Source organism: Anoplolepis gracilipes, chromosome 15 (assembly GCF_047496725.1).
Source record: "Anoplolepis gracilipes chromosome 15, ASM4749672v1, whole genome shotgun sequence".
NCBI lineage: Eukaryota > Metazoa > Arthropoda > Insecta > Hymenoptera > Formicidae > Anoplolepis > Anoplolepis gracilipes.
In genome coordinates, this window is record NC_132984.1 from 5,110,513 (window position 1) to 5,132,306 (window position 21,794).

Below are 21,794 nucleotides of genomic sequence, written 5' to 3' on the forward strand. Positions count from 1 at the left end.
CTCTATTTTTTACATTATAAATTTATTAAAAAAGACATTTCTTTTTTTTTATAAATTTGGAATTTTTCAATTAAACTACTAAATAATATATAACGTAAAAAAAAAAAAAAAAAAAAAATAATTCCCGTATCTGCTTTTCAAATTCTGAAGCTGAAAATTATCGAGTTCCTTTCGCACTTTTAAAGAAATTCTTGACGGTTTGTGTACGAGAATTCTAATTTTAAATACATGTGTTTTATATAAACAGGTCTTTTTTTTGTTTACATAATAAATTGACATAATTTTACAAAATAAAATTTTGGTAAAATAATTTTATAATTTATAATTGTTATTTCTGATGCTCCGATTTTTACTTGAAATAATAGATTTATTTATGAAAGCCAATTAATTATATGACAGTTGCGAGTTATTTTCCAATATGTCTCATAATTGGTTTAGAAAAGAAATATTATTAATTAATAGCTCTCTATTTTTCACATTATAAATTTATTAAAAAAGACATTTCTTTTTTTTTTATAAATTTGAAATTTTTCAATTAAACTACTAAATAATATATAACGTAAAAAACAAAAAAAAAATAATAAATCGCGTGCGCTTAGTAATATTCTAGTCGTATAAAAATTAATTATTTCAGTGCACAAAAAAATTGGAAAAGGATGGCGGGAAGTTTCAGCGCTTTCGTTATTACAGGAAGGTACGCATAATCACCGACAAAATTCTCCCGCGAGTTCCTAGTCCCTATAAAACGACTTTTAGCGAACGACACGTGTCCGGGGACACGTGTATTTTGAGGGCAAACGGCGGAGTCGCCAATTAGGAAGCGCATGAGGAAGTTACAAGGACGATAATGAAAATAATAATTAGCTGGCGTGCAGTTGCGGTTCATTAATTGATTTTGCCGCCGGATCGTCATCGTTCTCGACGGTCACTTAATTAATATGACCGGCAATCAAGCAGCTGTATACTCCCTTAATCACATTGGTGCCATTTATTTTCCGCGTTGCGTTTATTCTTGCAGAAACAACTGTCAAGCTAACCTCGTATATGGAGCGCAAATTAAATTTCTTTTACACATTATTAAAGAAACCTTTTTATGTTATTAATTTAAATTATATATTTCTTTTAAGAATTAGAAAGAAAGAAATAATTATTTTAATTAGTCAATTATTTTAATTAAATAATTATTTCAGTTAATTAATTGAAAATAAAGTTTGGTATTTATAATGTAACTTTATTAAGTAAATATAAAAAGTCTTTTTAAATATTTTAATTTTAATATAGAAGAACCGCATATTTTCTTTAGTTTATAATAATTATGACAAATTCCCGCAATCTTAAAAGTACCGTGGGGATTAGTCGTAAACTCTGATCAATGAGACTCGTACAGTCACGTTTCATGAAAGCTCAGGGAAGGATTGAAGGCTCCAGAAGGCAACAGAGTGATCGTGATGCGGGCTGTTATCGTGAGGATGGTGATGCGTGATTTGTTGAATTATGGCCGGTACTCGGTCTGGCCGCAGCGATCACCCTCGCGCGTGTTCACCCTTCCGGCATTACCATGTTAAATCAGATTGACGCACCCCCTTTCGTGTGTGCGAGCCACCGCCGCTTGTTTTAATTACCCCAAGAGCGATAGGCGACACGTCGCCCGACACGCATGCTTGTTCATAACTCGAACATAACTCGAATGTTGAGCTTCGAAGGGATCCTTTCTCTTATGCAACCACCCACTCGCGATAATAAATTAAATTACAAATTGATATTTTGGAGTATTATTTAAATTGAATTTTAAAATTATAAATTAAATTTTAAATTATAAATATTTTATTTTTCATTATAAATATCTAATTTCAGATAATAAATTAAGGGTGCTTGAGATATCAAGGCTTAATATTGTCTTCGCTTGTTTTGAAATTTGAGACAAGATTTTTAAATAATTTAATTTTAAATTAAAGCATAACAAAATTATGAAAATTATTGATTTTTAAAATATGCTAAAATATGTATTTGTAAATTAGATGAGAAGAAAATCACTATACTATACAAACTTAAAACATTTTATTTAATAAATGAAAACATTTTTATTATGAAATTTAACAACAATTAATGCAATAAACATTTAAATATTAATTTTTAAACAATTGTTTAGTATTAGATGAAAATTGTCGATAAAATTGAGACAAGTAAAAAAACAAGATCCAGACAAAATTAAAGTTTTCGAAAAATTTCAATATTTTTACAAATATTATCTTGCCCTGAGTGTTGTGCAACCCTAATAATAATTTATTGTCTTAGAGAATACGACCATTCGATGTCTGATCGGTGCAGTTTTTGCCTCCTCAGGACACGGTAATTCTTTATCGGACTGTCAAAACTTTCTTAGAAGCTCGGGAGACTGAAAAATGACCTTTTAAGGATGCGCGATGCGAAGTATCAGGTGTCGAGGGTATCGATCGATCACACAGGATAATTTTATTGATTACAGCCGGCGCGAGGGACAGCGGGGGCAAAAGGTATCCCGTGATTGTGTTCGTGCATGGCGAGAGCTACGAATGGAGCAGCGGAAATCCTTACGACGGCAGCGTCCTGGCGAGTTACGGGGGCGTCGTCGTCGTCACCATCAACTATAGACTCGGCATCCTGGGTAAGTCATGACAGATTTCTTTCGTTCGCGATTCGCTCCTAGATATCCTTCCCGGAATCCTGGAATCCCGGATTTCCGCGAAGAGACCTTCTGCTTTTTCTTTTTTTCTTTTTCTTTTTTTTTTTGGATCTAGATAAGTCCAGGAGAATTCTCGGATTTCGAAAGCTTCGGATGCGCGTATATTTTTAAGGAATTTTTTCAACCCTTCTTTTTGACAATACTGTCTTTTTTTTTTTTTTTTTTTTTTTTTTTTTTTGGAAGATTCTTCAATCACTGCTCAATAACCATTCTCCCATTAGTTTCTTTGCCGTCAGTAGAATTCCTAAAATACCTAGGTTTTCTCAGTTATTGTACATCCAGATGAAAAAGGATGAGAAGAGAAAAGGAGTCTTAGAACTTTACAAAACTTGTCCCAGTTTATTCTTAGATTTTCCAATCTTCCTTAATTTCTCTATATCCTTTCTCTGCCTCTCTACCACGTTAAATACATCAATGATTAACCTGGTTTGTCGAGTCAGATGTAACTTTCGCGAACTGTTCCGAAACTCAGATAAATCACATATGTTAGTTGCTCGCTTAATGGCGTGAAACACTGGCTCGCAGCAGTTAAGGTTTGAAACGAGCCAGTCGAGCGTAGCTCATTAGCTATTTAGGGCCGGTTGCACCAACGTCACTTACCGCCAAGTGTGTTTACTCAATTTTCCTCTTCTATCCAGAGGCAACATCCAGACTAGAGGCCGTGATCGCGAAAGAGACGACTCAGGCAGATGCCGGGGTATTAGTGCAACCAACCGACCCTTGCAAACCTGGTCGATTGGTTCAAAATACTCACCTAGTCTCACCTAGTTCGAAATGCCATTAAACGCCACTTGTTAACCCCATGACGTTTGACGTCACGTCGGCACCGAGTCCGCGAGAATAAGAAGCAGCGGAAAAAGCTTAGGGGAGCGAGTAGGCGATAAGTTTTGGCCGCGAACGCCACGGGGATTGCAAGTTCCGGTTACGACCCGGCTTGTTGCCTGGCAACCCGGCAACCAAATCTAATAGGAAACTCATTACGGCCAGGTCTTCCGTTTCACCAAACTAAATTCTTGACTCCACCCGCTTCCCCCCTCTCTCTCTCTCTCTCTCTCTCTCTCTCTTATTCTCCTCTTCGATGCGACGGCAACCCCGCTGTTCTCGTCTATCATCCTCGCCCCATACTGGGTGTCTTAATAGCCTTTCTTTCTTGAACCCAACAAAGGGGAAATAAATACAACGAATAAGAAAATGGACGCTTAAAGAATTTGAGATTTCAAGTATTTTAAGGAAATTGACGTCTAGAGTATATTATCATGAATATTTAAAGATTACACGGTGTAATTAATTGTTATTATTATTATATAATAAATGCAATATTATTAGATAATAAATATAAGATATTTATCGGATAAAAAATATAAAAATTAAATTTGTTGTTTAATATTAAATTAAATTAATTTTTGCCCTACTTAAATCAAGCAATTTACATAAAAAAAAAAAAAAAACACGAAATAATGGACGAAAGAAGCTTCCTTGCTGAATTCGAAAGATAACACGTGAGCGAGCGATAAATTCAAATTTTGGGGGATTCGATAACGGAAAAAGCAAAAAGAAGAAGCGTGAGAAAAAAAAAGGGACAACAACGGGAGAGTAACGGGATAAAATGACGACGAGCATGGAAATTCTACTCCGCGGCGGTGGTGGCAATTTTTTTTCCTCTCTGTCTCGCGTCCTCCCCCCCCCTCCCCGCGCTTTTTTCTCCCCCTCCCCCCTCCCCTCTCTATTTTTCTTCGTTTCGGAAAAATGATGCGTCGCTTTGTGAGCACCGGCGATATCCACCACCGCCCTCTCCGCGCCCTATTCCCTTCCCGCCCCCCTCCCCCTTGCCCGCCGCTTTTTCGACGCCCCCTCTCGCGCGTGTGTATACCAACCGGCGCGTGTATACCGGAAAATTTAAATCAACGAATAGCGTTCAGCAGTTCCATTGTAACGAGAAGAATAGGAGACGCGGAAGCGCGATGCGACAGATACGCCGGAGGTTGAATATCAAATGGGACATGACCGGTGCTTTATTTCTATTCCGCTTTCACGTTCGCACCTCTTGCCATGCGTGTGTGCGCCAAAAAAAGGAGTTTTGCGCGTTTTTTTTTTTTTTTTTTTTCCTCCCTTCCCTCCCTTCTTCCATTTTGACGTAAAGCACCGGGGGTTCTCGTTATTGGATCGGATCACAGACGTGGCCCGCAGGCTGAAAGAGACGAGGGGATGAAGTAAAGAAACGTCGTAAGACGGAAGGAAGATTGTAACATCGTATGAGAAGAGATGCAAACGTACCAAGGTCTCAAGGAAGAATTTAATCCTGCTGGAATCCAATGTTCCGAAACTGCCGAGGAAACATTTGGCGAAGGGTCGAACTGTCGCACCGTCCATGCGAGAATCGGATTGTGTCAATAATATGGAAGCATTCAATTATATACAATTTTTTTTGTATAAGAAGAAATGTACTTAGTTCCATTTTATTGGACAAAAGAAAGTGTGAATGCAATAATTACACTGGAAGAAAATTCTATATAAAACTTTAAATCGGAAGAGAAAATCAAATGTGTAGATAAGCTTTTAGGAAAATAATGATAATGGTAATTTAACTTGAATAGAAAGTATCTAAGACAATATATAAAGAAGATACAAGCATTGAATGAAACAATTTAATCAAGTTTTCTATCGACGAGAAGATTTTTATTAAAAAAGGTTGCACAAAGCATTCTTCTCATCAAGGTTCTGAAAAAATAATACGATAATCGTATAAAAAATTTGAAGAGAGAACAAGTTTGTACAAAATTTTAAGATACTGACAGAAACATAAAAACTTGTAAGAAAATAATTATAACAGTAATTTTTACTTGAATTTTAATTCCAAAAGAATTTAAAAAAATAAAAGTATTCCGTAAAACAATTTAATCAAGTTTTCTACTGAGGAGAAAATTTTTATTTAAAAAAATGTGAACATTTTTCTTATCAAGATTCTAAAAAATAATACGATGATCTTATAAGAAAATTAGAGAACAAGTTCGCAAAATTTCAAGAGACTGAGAAAAGAAAAAAATATATAAACTTTTAGAAAAATTATAACTGTAATTTAACTTAAATAGAAAGTCCTAGAAAAATCTAAGAAAATATCTTGAAAAAATATAAGTATTCCGTAAAACAATTTAATCAAGTTTTCTACTGATGAGAAAATATTTATGGAAAAAATTGCACAAAAAATGCGAACATTTTTCTTACAAAAATTTTCAAAAATAATACAACAATTCTATCGAAATATTCTAATAGAGAACAAGTTTGTAAAATTTTGAGATACTGAAAAACATATAAAAAATTTCAAAAAAATAATTACAATAATTTAATATAAATAGAAAATTCTATAAAAATCGAAGAAAATATATAGAAAAGATGCAAGAATTCCGTAAAACAATTTAATCGAGTATGGACGAGAAAATTTCCATTGAAAAAAGTTGCACGATGCAAATATTTTTCTCATAAAGATTTTGAAAAATAATACAACGATTCTATAGAAAATTCTAATAAAGTATAGGTTCGCAAAGTTTCGAGATACTGAAGAAAGACGGATGCGCAACAATTTGATCAGACGGATATTTATTAAACAATCCGCGAGAGCCGTCTAACACCATCTGATCCTATAAGAATCTAGACACGAACCCATCTAATCCCATAAGGACTTTAAAAAAAAGGGAAGCCTGGGCGTTTTTCAACTCAGCAGGGCTTTCCAAATTATCGATTTGGCAAGGCCAGCGGAAAACAGTCGGCGCAACATCGTTGACCTAGATCCTGACGACAGTAACGCCTCTCTTGTTAAGGCACCGAGTGTCCTAAAGTTAACGCGCGCATCCCGATAAAGGAAGTACATATATATATATATATACGGCGGCGCAATAGTAATAGAAGTGATCCTCTTAAAAGACCGCCTCGAAGAACAACTCTCACGTACGTCGGCGGGTAGGTATGATGGATAATTTAATGGTGCGGGAGCAAACACCGGCGGACCTCGCTACTGGAAAATATCACGTCCGAACTTGCCAGTAGCAACAATCGTCGCTCGCGATCCAATTGCAGTTCGAATGAAAGGAAGGAAAAGGCGAAAACCAACCTCCCACCTTCAGAAGGGTCGACCTGACTCAATTAACGCTAATTTAATTTCCTTCTCTCTATCTATATTAAAAGAGACTGGAACTAATTGACTACATGGATAGCTGACACTGCTGATAATTCCCGGTTTCGCGAGATGCAATTAGGAAATTGCTTGACGGATAATTGTTCGCGAAAAGTTTCCTACTTTTTTTTGTTATTATTAATCTTGGCAATTCTTATATAGAAAGGTTAGAAAAAACTAATTCGACAAATTGCCATTAAGAGGTTATTCTACTTTGATCAGTTTTCTAAAAAGTGCAGCTTTTTCAGCTTGAGATGGGAAAAATATATAAAATACGATTTATTTGATATTCGGTTTATATTAAAACATGTACATATTTTATAAGCTTTAAAATTATTAAAATATATTAATGTTTGCATGGAATGCAACACAATTCGTTTAAAATGTGTCTTTCCGTACGGAGATGGATGATGTACATGATTCCGCCATTTTGGTTTTTTTGAAACAAAAAAATATTTTTTTTTTTCTTGTTAATTATATTATACTTCCTTCGGTCTGATGGAAATTTATTTCATTTTTTCGAAAATTGCTTGAACTTTTTGCACAAATTTTTATAAAAATTTTTATTACATTTTTAAACTAAAAATGTTATTAAAATTGTCCGTTACACTAAAACTACTATTTTTCTGAATATATATTTAATATTCGTTAATTGTAGTCTGGGATATCATGTACACCGTTTTTAAAAATGTAGCTTTGAGAAAAAGGCGTTTAAAATTTGACAACCTGTTTCCTCAATTATATTATAAATTCTTTAAATTTTAACTTTAATTATTTTAATTTTAATTTTGAGATTTTAAGCAATTTTTAAAAACAAGAAAAAGTTTCTCTTATTTTGTTCAAATTTCAAAGCAGAATAATTTTTTAAATCAAGTCATTCTAAAATTGAGAACAGTCACAATCGTTGATTAAAAACACTTGATTAACTTATCTGAAGATCACGTTAACATAATTTCTTTCACACGCGTTTGTTTTTTGACAGTATTATCAAAAATAAACGAGTCAATACGGCAATAAACATAAGCAAATCTTGGACATCTGGCAGATTTATAAATGCGGATTTATTCGGCGGAAGCGGAAGGGAACGAATAAAGTTGGTCTGCATTGACGAATGTGTATTTCGACGAGGGTAAAGTCGAACGATTTGTGTATCGTGACAATACCCGTGTAACCCGACAAGCCCGGGTAAGACTGTTGCCGCTGGCGCCATCCGGCCGTCATAAATATCGCCCGCGACTCCGCCAATTGATAGCGATATCTCGTTCGGCGAAACGATACGCAAAGTAGGACGTGATACGTGTCTGAACACTAAATCATACCGCCCGCTCGCGCCCAGACGGGCGGCCAATCTCTGCATCCTCCCCGGCCATTTAATCCCTTCACGCAGAAGGGATGAAACGTTTCCGATGGTCGGTCAGTGTACAAAATCTAGCTCAAATAATTCGGCTAACATTCTTTTTCTGCCTAATTTTTAATTATTTTAATGAATTTTTTGACCTTAAATACTGGTGGATTCCTTTTGCTTTCACCAAGCCATGAGTACATGAACAAGTGTAAATGATTGTACATTTTTATTTGCATAATTACTATAAATAGATAAATAGACAAAAATTGTACTTTTTATGAAAAATATTTATTTTCTACTAAATTCTATTATCAATATCGAAGCGACAGTTTAGGCATTTATTCAGGCTACTTTAAAGTATTTTTCAGAATTTTTTCAAATTTTTTTTGCTACGTTGTTTTTATTATAAATTAATAATCATTGAAAAATATGAAGAAATTAATATTTTCTATGGTTCACATAAATAGTTTGAATATCTTTTGTAATGGTGATGTAGAGTTTTTTTGAGTCATTGAATCTAAATCTGAGATCAGAATTTTCAATTCAAATTGGCTAATCTAACATGGTGGATCAAAATTTCGAGAAATTTTTTTGGATTATAAAAATTGACTTCACAGATTCGTCGTCAGTGGCCCATAAAAACTTTAGATATCAAGTTTGAAAAAAAATTGGTATAATATAAAAAAATTCATGACACAAAGGGTTAAAGAAAAACATTAGAGTTTTACACTCAAGACAATAATTTGTAAAATATTATATTAGTATTGAAAAAATTGTCAAAAACTTAAACCTTGTATTGATCCTTTGTAGCAAAAATCTCGTCTTGTCTTAATTTTATTAACAATTTTTATATAATACTAAACAATTGTTTAAAATAATGTTTTTTTAGTATAATTTTTAAAATGTAACTTAAGATAATTATTACTATTTATGTCATTTATTTGCTTTCTACAAAACAATACATAAAAAGCTTTGTGTAGTTAAATAATTGTGTAAAATTTTATATTGTTTATTTAATTTATTGTTTCTTGATTGATTGTTAATTGTTTCTAAATTATTATTATAAATGTTTTTATTTATTAAATAAAATTCTTTAATTTCATAATATAATAATAATTTTTTCTAATTAAATATACATATTTTTTTTTTTTTTTAATCAATAAGCTTGATAATCTTAATAAGCTTGATAATTAATTAAAACTCTTGACTTAATCTTGTCTCGAATTTCAAAACAAGAAAAAACAATATCATACTATTTATCTCATTCGTTTCCTTTCCACAAAACAATACATGAAAAGCTTTGTGTAGTTAAATAATTTTATATTGTTTATTTAACTTATTGTTTCTTGATTGATTGTTAATTGGTTCTAAAGTATTAATATAAATATTTATATTTATTAAATAAAATTTTTTAATTTTATAATATAATAATTTTTTCTAATCAAATGTACATATTTTATTTTTTTTTAAATCAATAAACTTAGTAAACTTGATAATTAATTAAAAATCTTGACTCGATGTTGTCTCATATTTCCAAACAAGACAAGACAATATAAAGTCTTGGTATCTCGTGCAACTCTGGTAAAGATTTTTTTTTCTCATCGTAGAAAAAAATAAAATAAAATCTTCGCTAATTACATTAGTGCTAATTAAAACAATTTTCTACATATTTTTAACATTCGAAAAGACAGCTTTACACAATCACTAAAGGGTTGTTGCACCTCACTTACACGTCATTAAAGCATCATTAATTAGACTCAAGTATGTAACCGACCAAGCATTATAATTATATCCTGCAGATTTATCAACTCATTTTCCTACACGATAGCTTCTCGTATCTCACGATTTATCTTGCCTGTCATCCGATGTGGACGATTGGAATTAGCACTATCGGCGGTAATTCCGGCACGATCATGGTGATGTTATACTAGCCGTAACCGCTGCGATAATGGACCGGTCGCCCGCGCTAACCATATAAACGGGCCTTGTTTTGATTGCAGGCTTTCTAAACGCCAACACAGACTCGCACTTACGCTCGCCGGCGAATTACGGCCTGATGGACCAGATCGCGGCGTTACACTGGGTGCAGGAGAACATCGGTTATTTCGGCGGCGATCCCAAAAACGTCACGCTGGTGGGACACGGGACCGGCGCCGCTTGCGTTAACTTTCTCATGACCAGCCATGCGGTACCCGATGGTGAGTGTTACCCCTTTTTCCCCGCTATGTTATTAAATTTACATATACTTAATATGCGACAACTTTTACTTCTATATTCATTATAATTATTAAATTTGTTAGATAATTATTTAAAAAAAATATATATGTATAATTTTTTATTAAAAAAATTGTATAAATTATAAATATATATAATATATAATTATAAAAAATATGTATAATATGTATATTATAAATATAAATATATAATATGTAATTATTAAAGAATATGTATAAAGTAATAATTTATATTAATCAACTCTAATGATAAAATAAAAATAAATATAATTATTTAAATAATTTAAATAACTTTTTAAATTAATATAATTTTTTTCAATAAGAAAAAGTTTAAACTTAAGACTTTAACTGACGCGAATTTGTATAAAAATGCGATTAACCGAGACACTTTACATGTCTAATATACATTAAAAATATTACGTAATTTTATTCAGAAGGCGATATATATCTTGAGAGAGTCTGGGATGTTTCTAGAGAAGTAATCCTAGCAACAGTTTATTGTCTTGGCTCAACCCATGGAGAATTGTTCCTCTTGTCACGACATGGATACAGATAACGTCACGCAGAAACGAAGGGTGGCAAAGGAAGGGGAGCGGGGCGCAGGTCGAAGAGCGAGAAGCCGCACGAGACAATGATGCGGAGGAGCTAGGAATAATGGGCTGGTTTACCAGATGCCATAAATTACGGGGGAATCAGCTGGTCCGACCACCATTGACAACTCGCAGCTGTAGTGAATTATCATCCAGGAGGTCCTCGGGGCGATAAGCTCTGCGGTTCCGAAACAGATTGCGACACTTCGTTTTTTCCTCGCCTCGCGCGCTGATAAAAGCACGAGTCCGTGTGACTCGTCGAAGAATACGACGAAGAATAATGGCGCGCGATTTCCGGCCAAAAAATTATATCGCACCTTCTCGCCTCTCGCCCGTTTTCGCGCAAAAACTGACCGCGCGACAGCGCGATAAATAATACAGATAATAAAGTTGAATTCTCTCTCACATATCCGTATAATTAAATTGAAAGGACCAAGTATAAATAATGTTTAACTAATTATGAATAATAATTTGTCGTAAAAAATAATTTTCTATTTAACAAATTCTAATTATTCTCGACCATCTCAATTTTTAAATTAATTATAAAAAGTTTTTTTTTTTTTTTTTTTTTTTTTTTTTATTTTTGTGCTTTTAATTTCTTTACCGCGTAGAGTTTAAATACCTTAAAAAATTTCTCCATTGCTTAGATTAATTTTTATTATAGAATCTAATTAATTTAAATCTTTCTTAATTTTTACCATTATTTCATTATTAATTATATACAATATATTATATTATATGCAATTTAATTAATTTTTATACCTCGATTTTTACAGATGTTCAATTTCCTTGTTTTACGTTTTCCTTTGAATACCTTATACGCTTGAGCCTTTGATTCTTGGCTTCTTTAAATTCCGATTTTTCGATTTCTCGATTACTTGAATCTGTAAGTTTCTTGCTTCTTTGTAGATCCGATGTTTTTTCTTTTAAAGATCTTAGAGATCTCAATGCTCCCCTTGATACCTCGTTTCCTTTGATCCCGCACCTTTAATTCGTCGGACTCGTCGACGCCTGGCTCCCAGGATCCTGTTCCCTCGAAGGAATTAATTAATCCTCCCGGGTATTATGGAGGACTGCCATTAAATCCAAGCAACGCGACGGAATTTGAGCCGGCGATAATCCTTTAATAGTCCTTTAATGTCGCGAGCTTCGACACCGTCTTATCGTTCGGTGTCGTCCTCCTTTCGACGAGAGGACGACGGATATCGGAAGAACGAGGCCATCTTGATTCCCGTAATGTCGGAAATACGTCGGGAACGCTGTTTCTCGGGATATTCAGAGTTTACTCCGGTATCTCCTTAACTAAATGAATGAGATATCCAATCGAATATTGACGTGTATCGGATTGATAAGATCGCTTTACAAGATACATTTCACGTTGAATATTCAGATCCTGGACCGATCGACCAAATTGGGAGTTTACGGAAAAACGTCACTTGTCGCTTCTAGTTTATTGAAACTTCCCTCCTTCTCTCTCTCTCTCTTTCTCTGCATGCTTATAATATACTCGAAAATTCTCTCTATAATTTGTCAGATACTGAGAGAATTTTAAAACTTGCGTGCACAAGTTAATAATAATTATATATTAATTTTTATTATATTTAAATATTATATGTGAAATTTAAAATATATTTAAATATAATATATAGGTATAATAATTTAATTATATTTGAATGTAATACAAATATGTTATATTTAAGTATAGCATATTAATAATTATAATAAATGAAAATAACGGACATTTTTAATTAATTATATATATTAATTAATTAATAATAAAAATAATAAATAATAATTATCTATAAATTATTAATAAGTAATTATTTATAATAAATACCTGAGAAGTCTTCTTTACGCTGTTTGGTTTATATCGAGAAATAGTTTACGTACAGTAACATCTTTCGCAGAAGGAACTTTGTATCTTCGAGGTATCAAGATTAACGACTCGCAGGATTGGGATTACAGCAACTTATCCCGGTCTTCTGTATTAAATAATAGACTAACTAACACGACGAAGCCTGCAATACATCGTGTTCTGGCTCTGCCGCCTTAATTTTCTTCGCGAGTCACGGCAAGAGCCGTGCAGTCTCTTGTCTATTCATCTCTTACGTAATGTCCAATTTTCCAACGGGTGATGAGAAAATTAATCACTAATAAGCTCCAGTCCAAGGCCAACTCTTTGGGGTCTCTGCCCTCTGGTATAATACATATTTTATTATTATTACCGGGAGGAGAAACCTACCAGATTCTTTCATTGTTCGTTGCTTTCTGTAGAAAGTACACACTCTTAATTAAATGGAAATGGAAAGATGTTTTAGCAGCTTCTCTTTCTACGAGAAATGAGTAAGATTGCATTTACTTAATTATTAATTTTCTCTTTCATTTTTAATTACTTAGTAGTAATACAGTACATTAATCAAATCTTCTCTCACGCGTACACGCACAATTAATGCTGACGTCAAAAAATTAAATCATACAGCTTACATTTTCTTACGGACATTTCTTCATTTACATTTTGCAAGGGGTTTATCATCTATTTTTTTTTTTTTTTTTTTACACAATCTTTCTCATATGGCGACATTCGGTGCCTGCTTCTTGGTTCTCATCTTTAGAGCGGAAATGGCCGATAACATCGTAATGGAAATCGTTGATTGGAAATAAATCTATCGAGCGATCGAGATGAGAGGGTATTCGCGTTACTATGCATTGAAATTCGGATTGTATTTCGTTTACTCAGGTAATATCGTAGTTCCGTTCGGGAAAGGGGGATCGACCTCGAAATCATCTCGAAATTCAATTCTGCGCGTCGCGATATATAATCTCCCCCTACCCTCGCGCGAACAAACACTTTTGCATTACGAGATATGATTTGCGAATCCCGAGATAAAGCCGAAGAGGCGCGCAATCTCTCTCTCTCTCTCTCTCTCTCTCTCTCTTTCGCGATTCTGCGGTGATTCCAGGATATAGAATTTTTACGAAGGTATAGAACATTTTCCCAGAAAACCAAATATGCAAAGGATGCAAAGATTGCGCGGAAAACTGCGCTCGAGATCTCGAGAGGTTCTAGGAAAGAAAGAATATTCTTTTGTTAATATACATAATTACATCTATATATTTCTATTAAAGCGCTGATGCAAAATAAAAAAAGCTCATGCCCTTTTTTTAGGATGCATTAAGGATATCTCAATGCCTCGCAGGCAGACTTGCATCTGTCATTATCATCAAAGAGACCGATAAACTATACCCTTAAATTTGCGACGTAAAGGTCTGAGGGCATTTTTGAGGCTTGTAACGAACCTTACAAAGCGTACTGTCTGTGTCTGTTATTAACATCGGCGGTTCTCGATTGCAGGTCTGCTGTTCCATCGAGGCGTCCTGATGTCAGGCAGTGCACTTTCACCCTGGGCGTTAGTGAGAGGCGCCGCCAATTACGCCATGCAGGTCGCCAAACACCTAAATTGTTCGTCGGTGAGTACCAGCAAACATGTCCACCTCATCGCGCCAGAAATTATCCCGCCCGTCAGGTTGTAATTTCATTAACCCTTCTAATATTTTCTTTCTCGTCTTTCGCCTGAAAGTATAAATATAAAATATATATACGTCTTTCTATTTGACATTATGTAGAATTTGAAACTTAAATTATCGCTTCAAGTTATGTTGTCAAAATTAATTTTTGATTATAATTAACTTTGACTAAGAAAAAAGACAGAGAGAGAGAGAGAGAGAGATAACGAATAAAATTTAAAAGAAAAATATTAAATCAAATTTAACAAATATTTTAGATGAGAAGAAATTAAAGAATAAATTATAATATAAATATATATAATGTATATTTATATGATATTGTAATTTAGATTTATATTTAATATTTAATTACATTTAACTTTGTAATTTATATTTATTTACATAATCATGATTTAAATTTATATTATAATTTACACAGTTTATATTTGATATTTAGATAAATAAATTAAAAAGAAAAAATTAAATAGATTTAATCTAACATAGACACTGCTTTCATTGCAATTTAGGGCCATGGTGTACTGAAAATACTATAAAAGTACTTTTTAATGAAGCATTTCAGAAATATTTTTATAAGAACTTTTTTTCTAGATAAAAAGAATACGGCTAACATAATCTTTACAAAACCCCTGTATATAATTTAAGAATTTTGTGACATCTATAAATAAAATAAATTTTAATTTTCAAAATAATTTAAATATGTATGTGAAACAAAAAATATATCAATATTGATCTTTCTAATAGTAGTATTAATTTGAAAAAATAATTTCATTTTATAAGTTAAAAATTTAGTTAAGACTTTATTACAATATTTCTGTAAAAGTATTACATTAGGAAAAACAAGACAATTAAAATATTTTCTGCTTCTGAAAATTCAAAAGTATTTTACAAATAAGAATTTAAAAAATCTATTCAAGTAGACAATATACTTTTAAAAATTGAAGAATTAAAACATAAATAATTGAAAATAAAAAAATATTGGAAATGAATAATTCAAGTAACAAATTATATTGAAAAATCAAAATAAACTTTTAAACATAATTAAATAATTTAAAATTGTAATAAGTATAGTTTTTTTTGTAAAATTATATTAATATCCATATTTGGTGTACGTTTATAACTTTGAGCACAATGAGAAAACATTTCAAATAAGCTGTCGTTATAATCGTGCGCTCAACATTTTCAATAATTTTTTATTATATATTTATGTAGAAAATATGCATTTCTCTAACGTAAAATTTGCAGATGATTCTTTGCGAGTTGTATTTTAATTAAATAACTTTTATTTTAAAAATATTTTTCCTGAAAAATTGCAATAAAGTTTTAAATTGATTTTTGATTTACATATAAAATACAATTTTTTTTAATTAAAATAATAGTAGTATTATTAGAAAGAGCAAGAAGAAATCTATTAATATATATGCAACATATTTTTCTAGCTTTGCACATTTGAATGACGAGTTAAAAAAAAACAAAAAACGAGCCCAATAGCTAATTTTTTTGTGAATGCTTTCATATATCTACATCATATATCTACATCGACTAAAAATATTACTATCGCTAACGGTCTACCATGTTGTAAAGCATCAATTCTCGTCCAATCACTGAAGGTAATAAATATTGATTATATCAATATTATAAATATTGATATATTTTTTGTTTCAAATACATACATAAATTACTGTAAAAATTAAAATTTATTTTATTAATAGTTGTCTTAAAATTCTTGAATTATAAATAAATATATAGAATGTTTCATAAAACTTTTCAATTAAAATAATATAATACTATTATTAGGAAGAGCAAAGAGTCTATCGACATATATGTAACATATTTTCCTAGTTTTGCAGGTTTGAATGACAAGTTAAGCATAGTACGTTTTATGCAAAAAACATACGTAATAGTTATTTTTTCGTGGATGCTTTTATATATCTATATCAACGAGGAACGTTATTATCATTAACAGTCATATCACGTTGTGAAGCACCAGTTCTCGTTTACATAGACATAGAGACATGCAGGTTTTTTCTTATTCTTGCTGTTGGCAAATTATGTTTTTCCTGTAATTAACTCAGAATAGATAAACAACGTTAACTGCACTCATTCTTATATATTTCAATGCATAACGAAATATTTACAAGTCTGTAATAGAATTTAAGTGCTAATATTAGGTTAAGCTTTTAAGTAAGCAGGTACTAAATTTAAAATTTTTTCCTATTCGCTAGTTACTATTATATATTTAGCTGAGACTAGATGTATAATTGTACAATGTTACTGTGATAATAAAAAAAAATAATAATAAATAAATAATAGATAATAAATAAAAAAAAAGAAAAGTTCTCTTCCAATCACTGAAGTTAAGCAACGTGGAGCGTAGTTAGGTACTTGGATGGGTGACTGCTTGGGAACACCATGTACTGTTGGCACTGACTTTTCTTTTTTGCTAATTTAAATATTATGAATATTAATATATTTTTTATTTCAAAATTTATATTTAAATTATTGTGAAAATTAAAATCTATTTTACCATGGCCCTAATTTGCCATCAAAGCAATAAAATCTACTATTATGTTAGATTATTACTTAAATCTATTTATTTAAATAAATATCATGTAATACGTTAATATGAAAATTTATTCTTTTAATCTTAATTTGACATTTAACTTCTTAGCGAAGCGTTTTAGGAACATGTTTATAGAAATTTTTTTGTTTGTCTTGCTGAAAAGAACACTACGTATAGTAGTTAGCCTAAACTTTACGAAGCACCTTGTATTTTAAATATACATATATATAAATAATAAAAGGAATAATAATTTTTAAATAATATATAATTCTTTTAAATAAATAATTTTTTAAACATTCGAGGTTTCAACTTTACAGCAAAGGCGTCGATAAATCCGGCGTTAAATTTGGATACGCTTTAATTCAGCTTACAGAATGTGTATGTGGGACCGAGATCGACAGGACACGTACCCGTTATATTTCACTCATTCTCTCTCTCTCTCTCTCTCTTTCTCTTTCCCTCTTTGCGTTAATTCTTATTCGCTCATTTTCGAGCGCTTGCTCGCATAATTCACGATAATGCCGATCGTCGACCGGTGAAACGACCGCCGCGTAAAAGGGGACGGACATAAATTAAAATATCAAATGCGCGAATAACCCACGCACATCCGTGTGTTTTTACAGCGTTAATTACGTAATACCAATTATATTAACGGGCCGTTTCAATTAAGCTAATATACACCCGAGACACACGTACATTGGCCCCGATAGGCGAGCGCGCGCACGCGCCCATTTTCAATAAAAGGGGAGTTAAATTTCGCAAATTGCAAATTGGCATCGAATGCAAATTTCTGTATACTATAACAAGGCAGAGCGAGATGATTATTTTATCGAGGTTGAAACTTTTTCTGATCGCTCTCGCGTTTTCAATTTTGTAAAACGCGACGTTAATAATAAGGGGTTGTACGAGATACAAAAAGTAGTCCTGATATATTGTCTTATTTCGAAATTCGAGACAAAACCAAGTCAAGATTTTTAATTAGTTATCAAAAACCAGAATTATTGGTCTTGTCAAGATTATTGATTTGTAACAGAAAAAAGGAAAAAAAAAAGTATCATTGTAAATTTGAAATATGAGAAAAAAATATTATATTATATACAAACTTAAGGAATTTTATTTAATAAATAGAAATATTTATATTAACAATTTCAAAACAATTAATACAATAATAAATTAAAAATATAAAATTTTACACAATTATTTAGAAGTAAAAGAAAATGACATAAGTATTAATAATTATCTCAAATTATATTGTAAAGATTACGTTAGAAAAACAATAATTTAAATTGTTCAATATTAGATAAAAATTATTAATAAAATTAAGACAAGATATAGAGTACAAGATTTTTTATATAAAAATTTATTAAGGACCACGACAAGATTTAATCGATTTTCGAAAATTTTCAATACAATATTTTTACGAATAATATTGTGTCATGAGTTTCGCGCAATCCTAGTTAATAAAAAGAATGTATGAAGTATTCATACGTGTGTCTCATTCAATAACAATTCAATAAGAAAAGTGTTTTCTGTACACACTCTATCATCGTACGGATGATTTCATATCTCTCTATCTATCTCTCTTTCTCTCCCTCCCTCTCTCTGTCTTCCCTTCTTCTCAGGGTACAATCCTGACACTACGAACGCGCCCGTGAAAAATATGTTGTCCTCGGTTGACGGTTATTTTATTGAAGGTGAATTACGTACTTGGCCCACTTTATAACCGCGGAGCCGCCATGATGTCTTCTTTATTGAAATTGATATGCAGCACGCTGTAAATTCCAGCGACGATATTTCCGATCGTCGTTGAAAGAGAGCTCGCACAGATATATATTTTCCTCTGTATATAAGTCCGTCAAAAATAACGTAATAAAAGATAACCCGGTTTCATCGGTGTTTTTCCAATTCGAACTTTCCCCCCCCCCCTCCCCCTCCATCGCGGATCTCTCCCACGGGGAGAGCGTGTGTGTGGGGTGGGAGGGGTGAAATAAAATTGATTCCCGCTACAAGTTTGCCGATCCGAGCGAAGCATAATATAATCCCCGGCCTCGATTTCCATTTCGCGTGCGGCCGCCACTTTTTTTCCGGGCCGCGGGGGCCGCGGAAAAACTTTTAGAAACACATCGAGAAACAATTCGGTGCTTAATCCCTCGTTTAATCGTTACCCCTTCAATCGCGTACCCGCAAATCGGAATCCTTTAGACACGGTATACCGTATTTTTCGGGTAACGGAGTTTTTTTTTTCCGCCTCGATATCATCTGAAAAAGAAATCTCATGAAATTCATTTGATTTTATCACGCAAAATTTTTTGTATTTTTTTTCTCTTCTTTAGAAACAGTCCTTTGTAATCGTATTTATTTTCCTAATTTATTTAAAGGCTTCAATGGAAAAGAAATTTCTTTTCTTTTGAACAATATATAAAGAGTTAATTTTTATAAAGAAAATATTATATCCGATTTTTCTTCTTCTGTTATCATATTATTAATTATTTAAAATATACTACTATTATCATTATTTCATTTTTACTTTTATATTTTTTATAATATCTTATTAAATATGCTCTTATTATAATATCTTATATATATTTGTATATATTATTATATAATATTTTATTAATATTCTTCTGTTATGTATTCCTTTAATTCTACTTGATAGATACCCGAGAGATAAAACGTATTTAACGAACGAGGTAAATCACAAATGACAAATTACCAACCCAAATCTAACTGGCAAGATTTGCCAGAATTTAACGCATAGCGTGTCGACATTTTCCGACGATATTTTCTTCGCCGGGGGTATAACCGTCTTAACAAAGCTACCTCTCTGGCAAGGTAAACAAGATTTTCATGCGTCGCTCAGCGGAATTCAGCCGCGTCCGGAATGGCCGCGTTGCTGGACCAAGGAAATCTCGCTTCGCCGGCGATTCGCTTTAATTCGGCGGTACGCAAATGAATTGCTTTAGCGCCGGTAATCGTCTTTCAGTCCCCAACGCCGGTGCTGGGTGGGGTGGAAAGGAGGGTTGGCCGCAATCGAATGTCGAGTCGGTCGCTCGACGAAACGAGCGAAACTCTGACCGCGTGCGTAAATTGGCCGCGTACAACGAGGACTCTACGAATGGGGGTTGAACGCTCCCCTGATTGCGTCTCATCCTGATAAAATTGCCAATGTCGCTATACATATATATATATATATGTATCCAGATAGCACACAATTTAGAAAAAATATATATATATATACAAAATATTTATAATAATTATTGGAGTATTCTAAAAAGATTTATTAAATTATTTTTAAATATATACAATATTTTTGTAATTTAAAATTTTACAGATTACAAAGATTTATTTTAAATATCCCAGTAAATATTTGAGGAAAATTTACAAAAATAATATTACTACAAATATTATTTGTTGTCGCTTACCACAAATATATAATAATTATTATACTAATATAATAAATTTATATTATTATTATAAATATTAAAATATTTAATCTATATTTTAATAATATGTCAAATCATTTTTTTCTCTTAATATACTTAATATTGTGCTGTCTGGATACAACAAGTGTGTCGCAACTCGCGATCTTAATTTAACAAGTTTACGGTCGACCTTTCTTCGATAAATAATATCGATAGACAATACTAATCCCAAAATCTATTCTACAAATTTTGACGTTGTGTATGTTTATGCAGCAAGTATGATTCTTAGAATTAAAATGTCCTTCGAATAAAATTGGCTTGAAATTAACTGGAGGAATATGATTTTTTTAAACATTTATTTTAATTGTTTTCATTTCTTTCTTAATTCTTTACTATAATCTTGAATATAATTAAAATATTTTATTAATATTCTTATAACATTTTATTATTATAATATTTATAATATTTTCTTATTATATCTTAGGAATATTTTATTATTATTTGTACAATATTCTATTATTATTTTTATAATATTTTATTAATATTTTTATTGTTATCAAAAATTCTTTGATATCTCAACAGAACTTTATTTCAATCAAAAGTATTAGAATTACTATTATTAATTCTAGTTAAAAGATTATTATTCCCTCTTTCATCTTTTACCGATATTTTATTACTTTGTCATAATTTGATCGCGAGGATCAGATTATTCTATATCCATTTATTTATTTCGCGAAAAGAATTGAGAATTAAAAATAATACGGATAATAAAAAGAAACGATCTTGTTAGTCGCGATATTTGCGATATTAAAGATATCGAGAAACGTCGATACTTTTTCTCTCTCCACATTTATAGAACGCACGACTTTATTCTGTCGCAGGCGATGGGAGATCCTCAGAACTTGCTGAGATGCCTGAGGGAGGTGTCCTTGAGCGAGCTGGTCTCGGTGCCCGTTAAGGGACTGGAATTCGCGCCGGCCTTCGGCCCAAGCATAGACGGTGTCGTAATCGATCCCGGCGATCCCGAGGATCAGGACTACACCCTGCAAGTCGACACGATCAATACGCTAAACAATATCCTTCTGAGGAAGGACGTCGTGGCGAAGCTGTCGAGGTATCATTCGAGCGAACGCTTCTTCTCTTTTTTTTTTTCCCTCAATCGTTATAACTCGCGAGATCGAGCTTCAAGACAAGGGAAAATAAATAGCGCGAGGAAACAATACCGTTG

General features: G+C 32.2%; 1 protein-coding gene across 1 annotated transcript in view; it reads left to right on the forward strand.

Moving 5' to 3' along the window:
- Nlg3 (Neuroligin 3) overlaps positions 1–21,794 on the forward strand; it is a 181,484-nt gene that overhangs the window by 152,337 nt on the left and 7,353 nt on the right. Inside the window, exons 2-5 of the mRNA XM_072907326.1 lie at positions 2,486–2,644; positions 10,236–10,433; positions 14,412–14,527; positions 21,448–21,680. Coding sequence (XP_072763427.1) covers positions 2,486–2,644; positions 10,236–10,433; positions 14,412–14,527; positions 21,448–21,680 — 706 coding nt within the window. The remainder of the gene's footprint in view (positions 1–2,485; positions 2,645–10,235; positions 10,434–14,411; positions 14,528–21,447; positions 21,681–21,794) is intronic.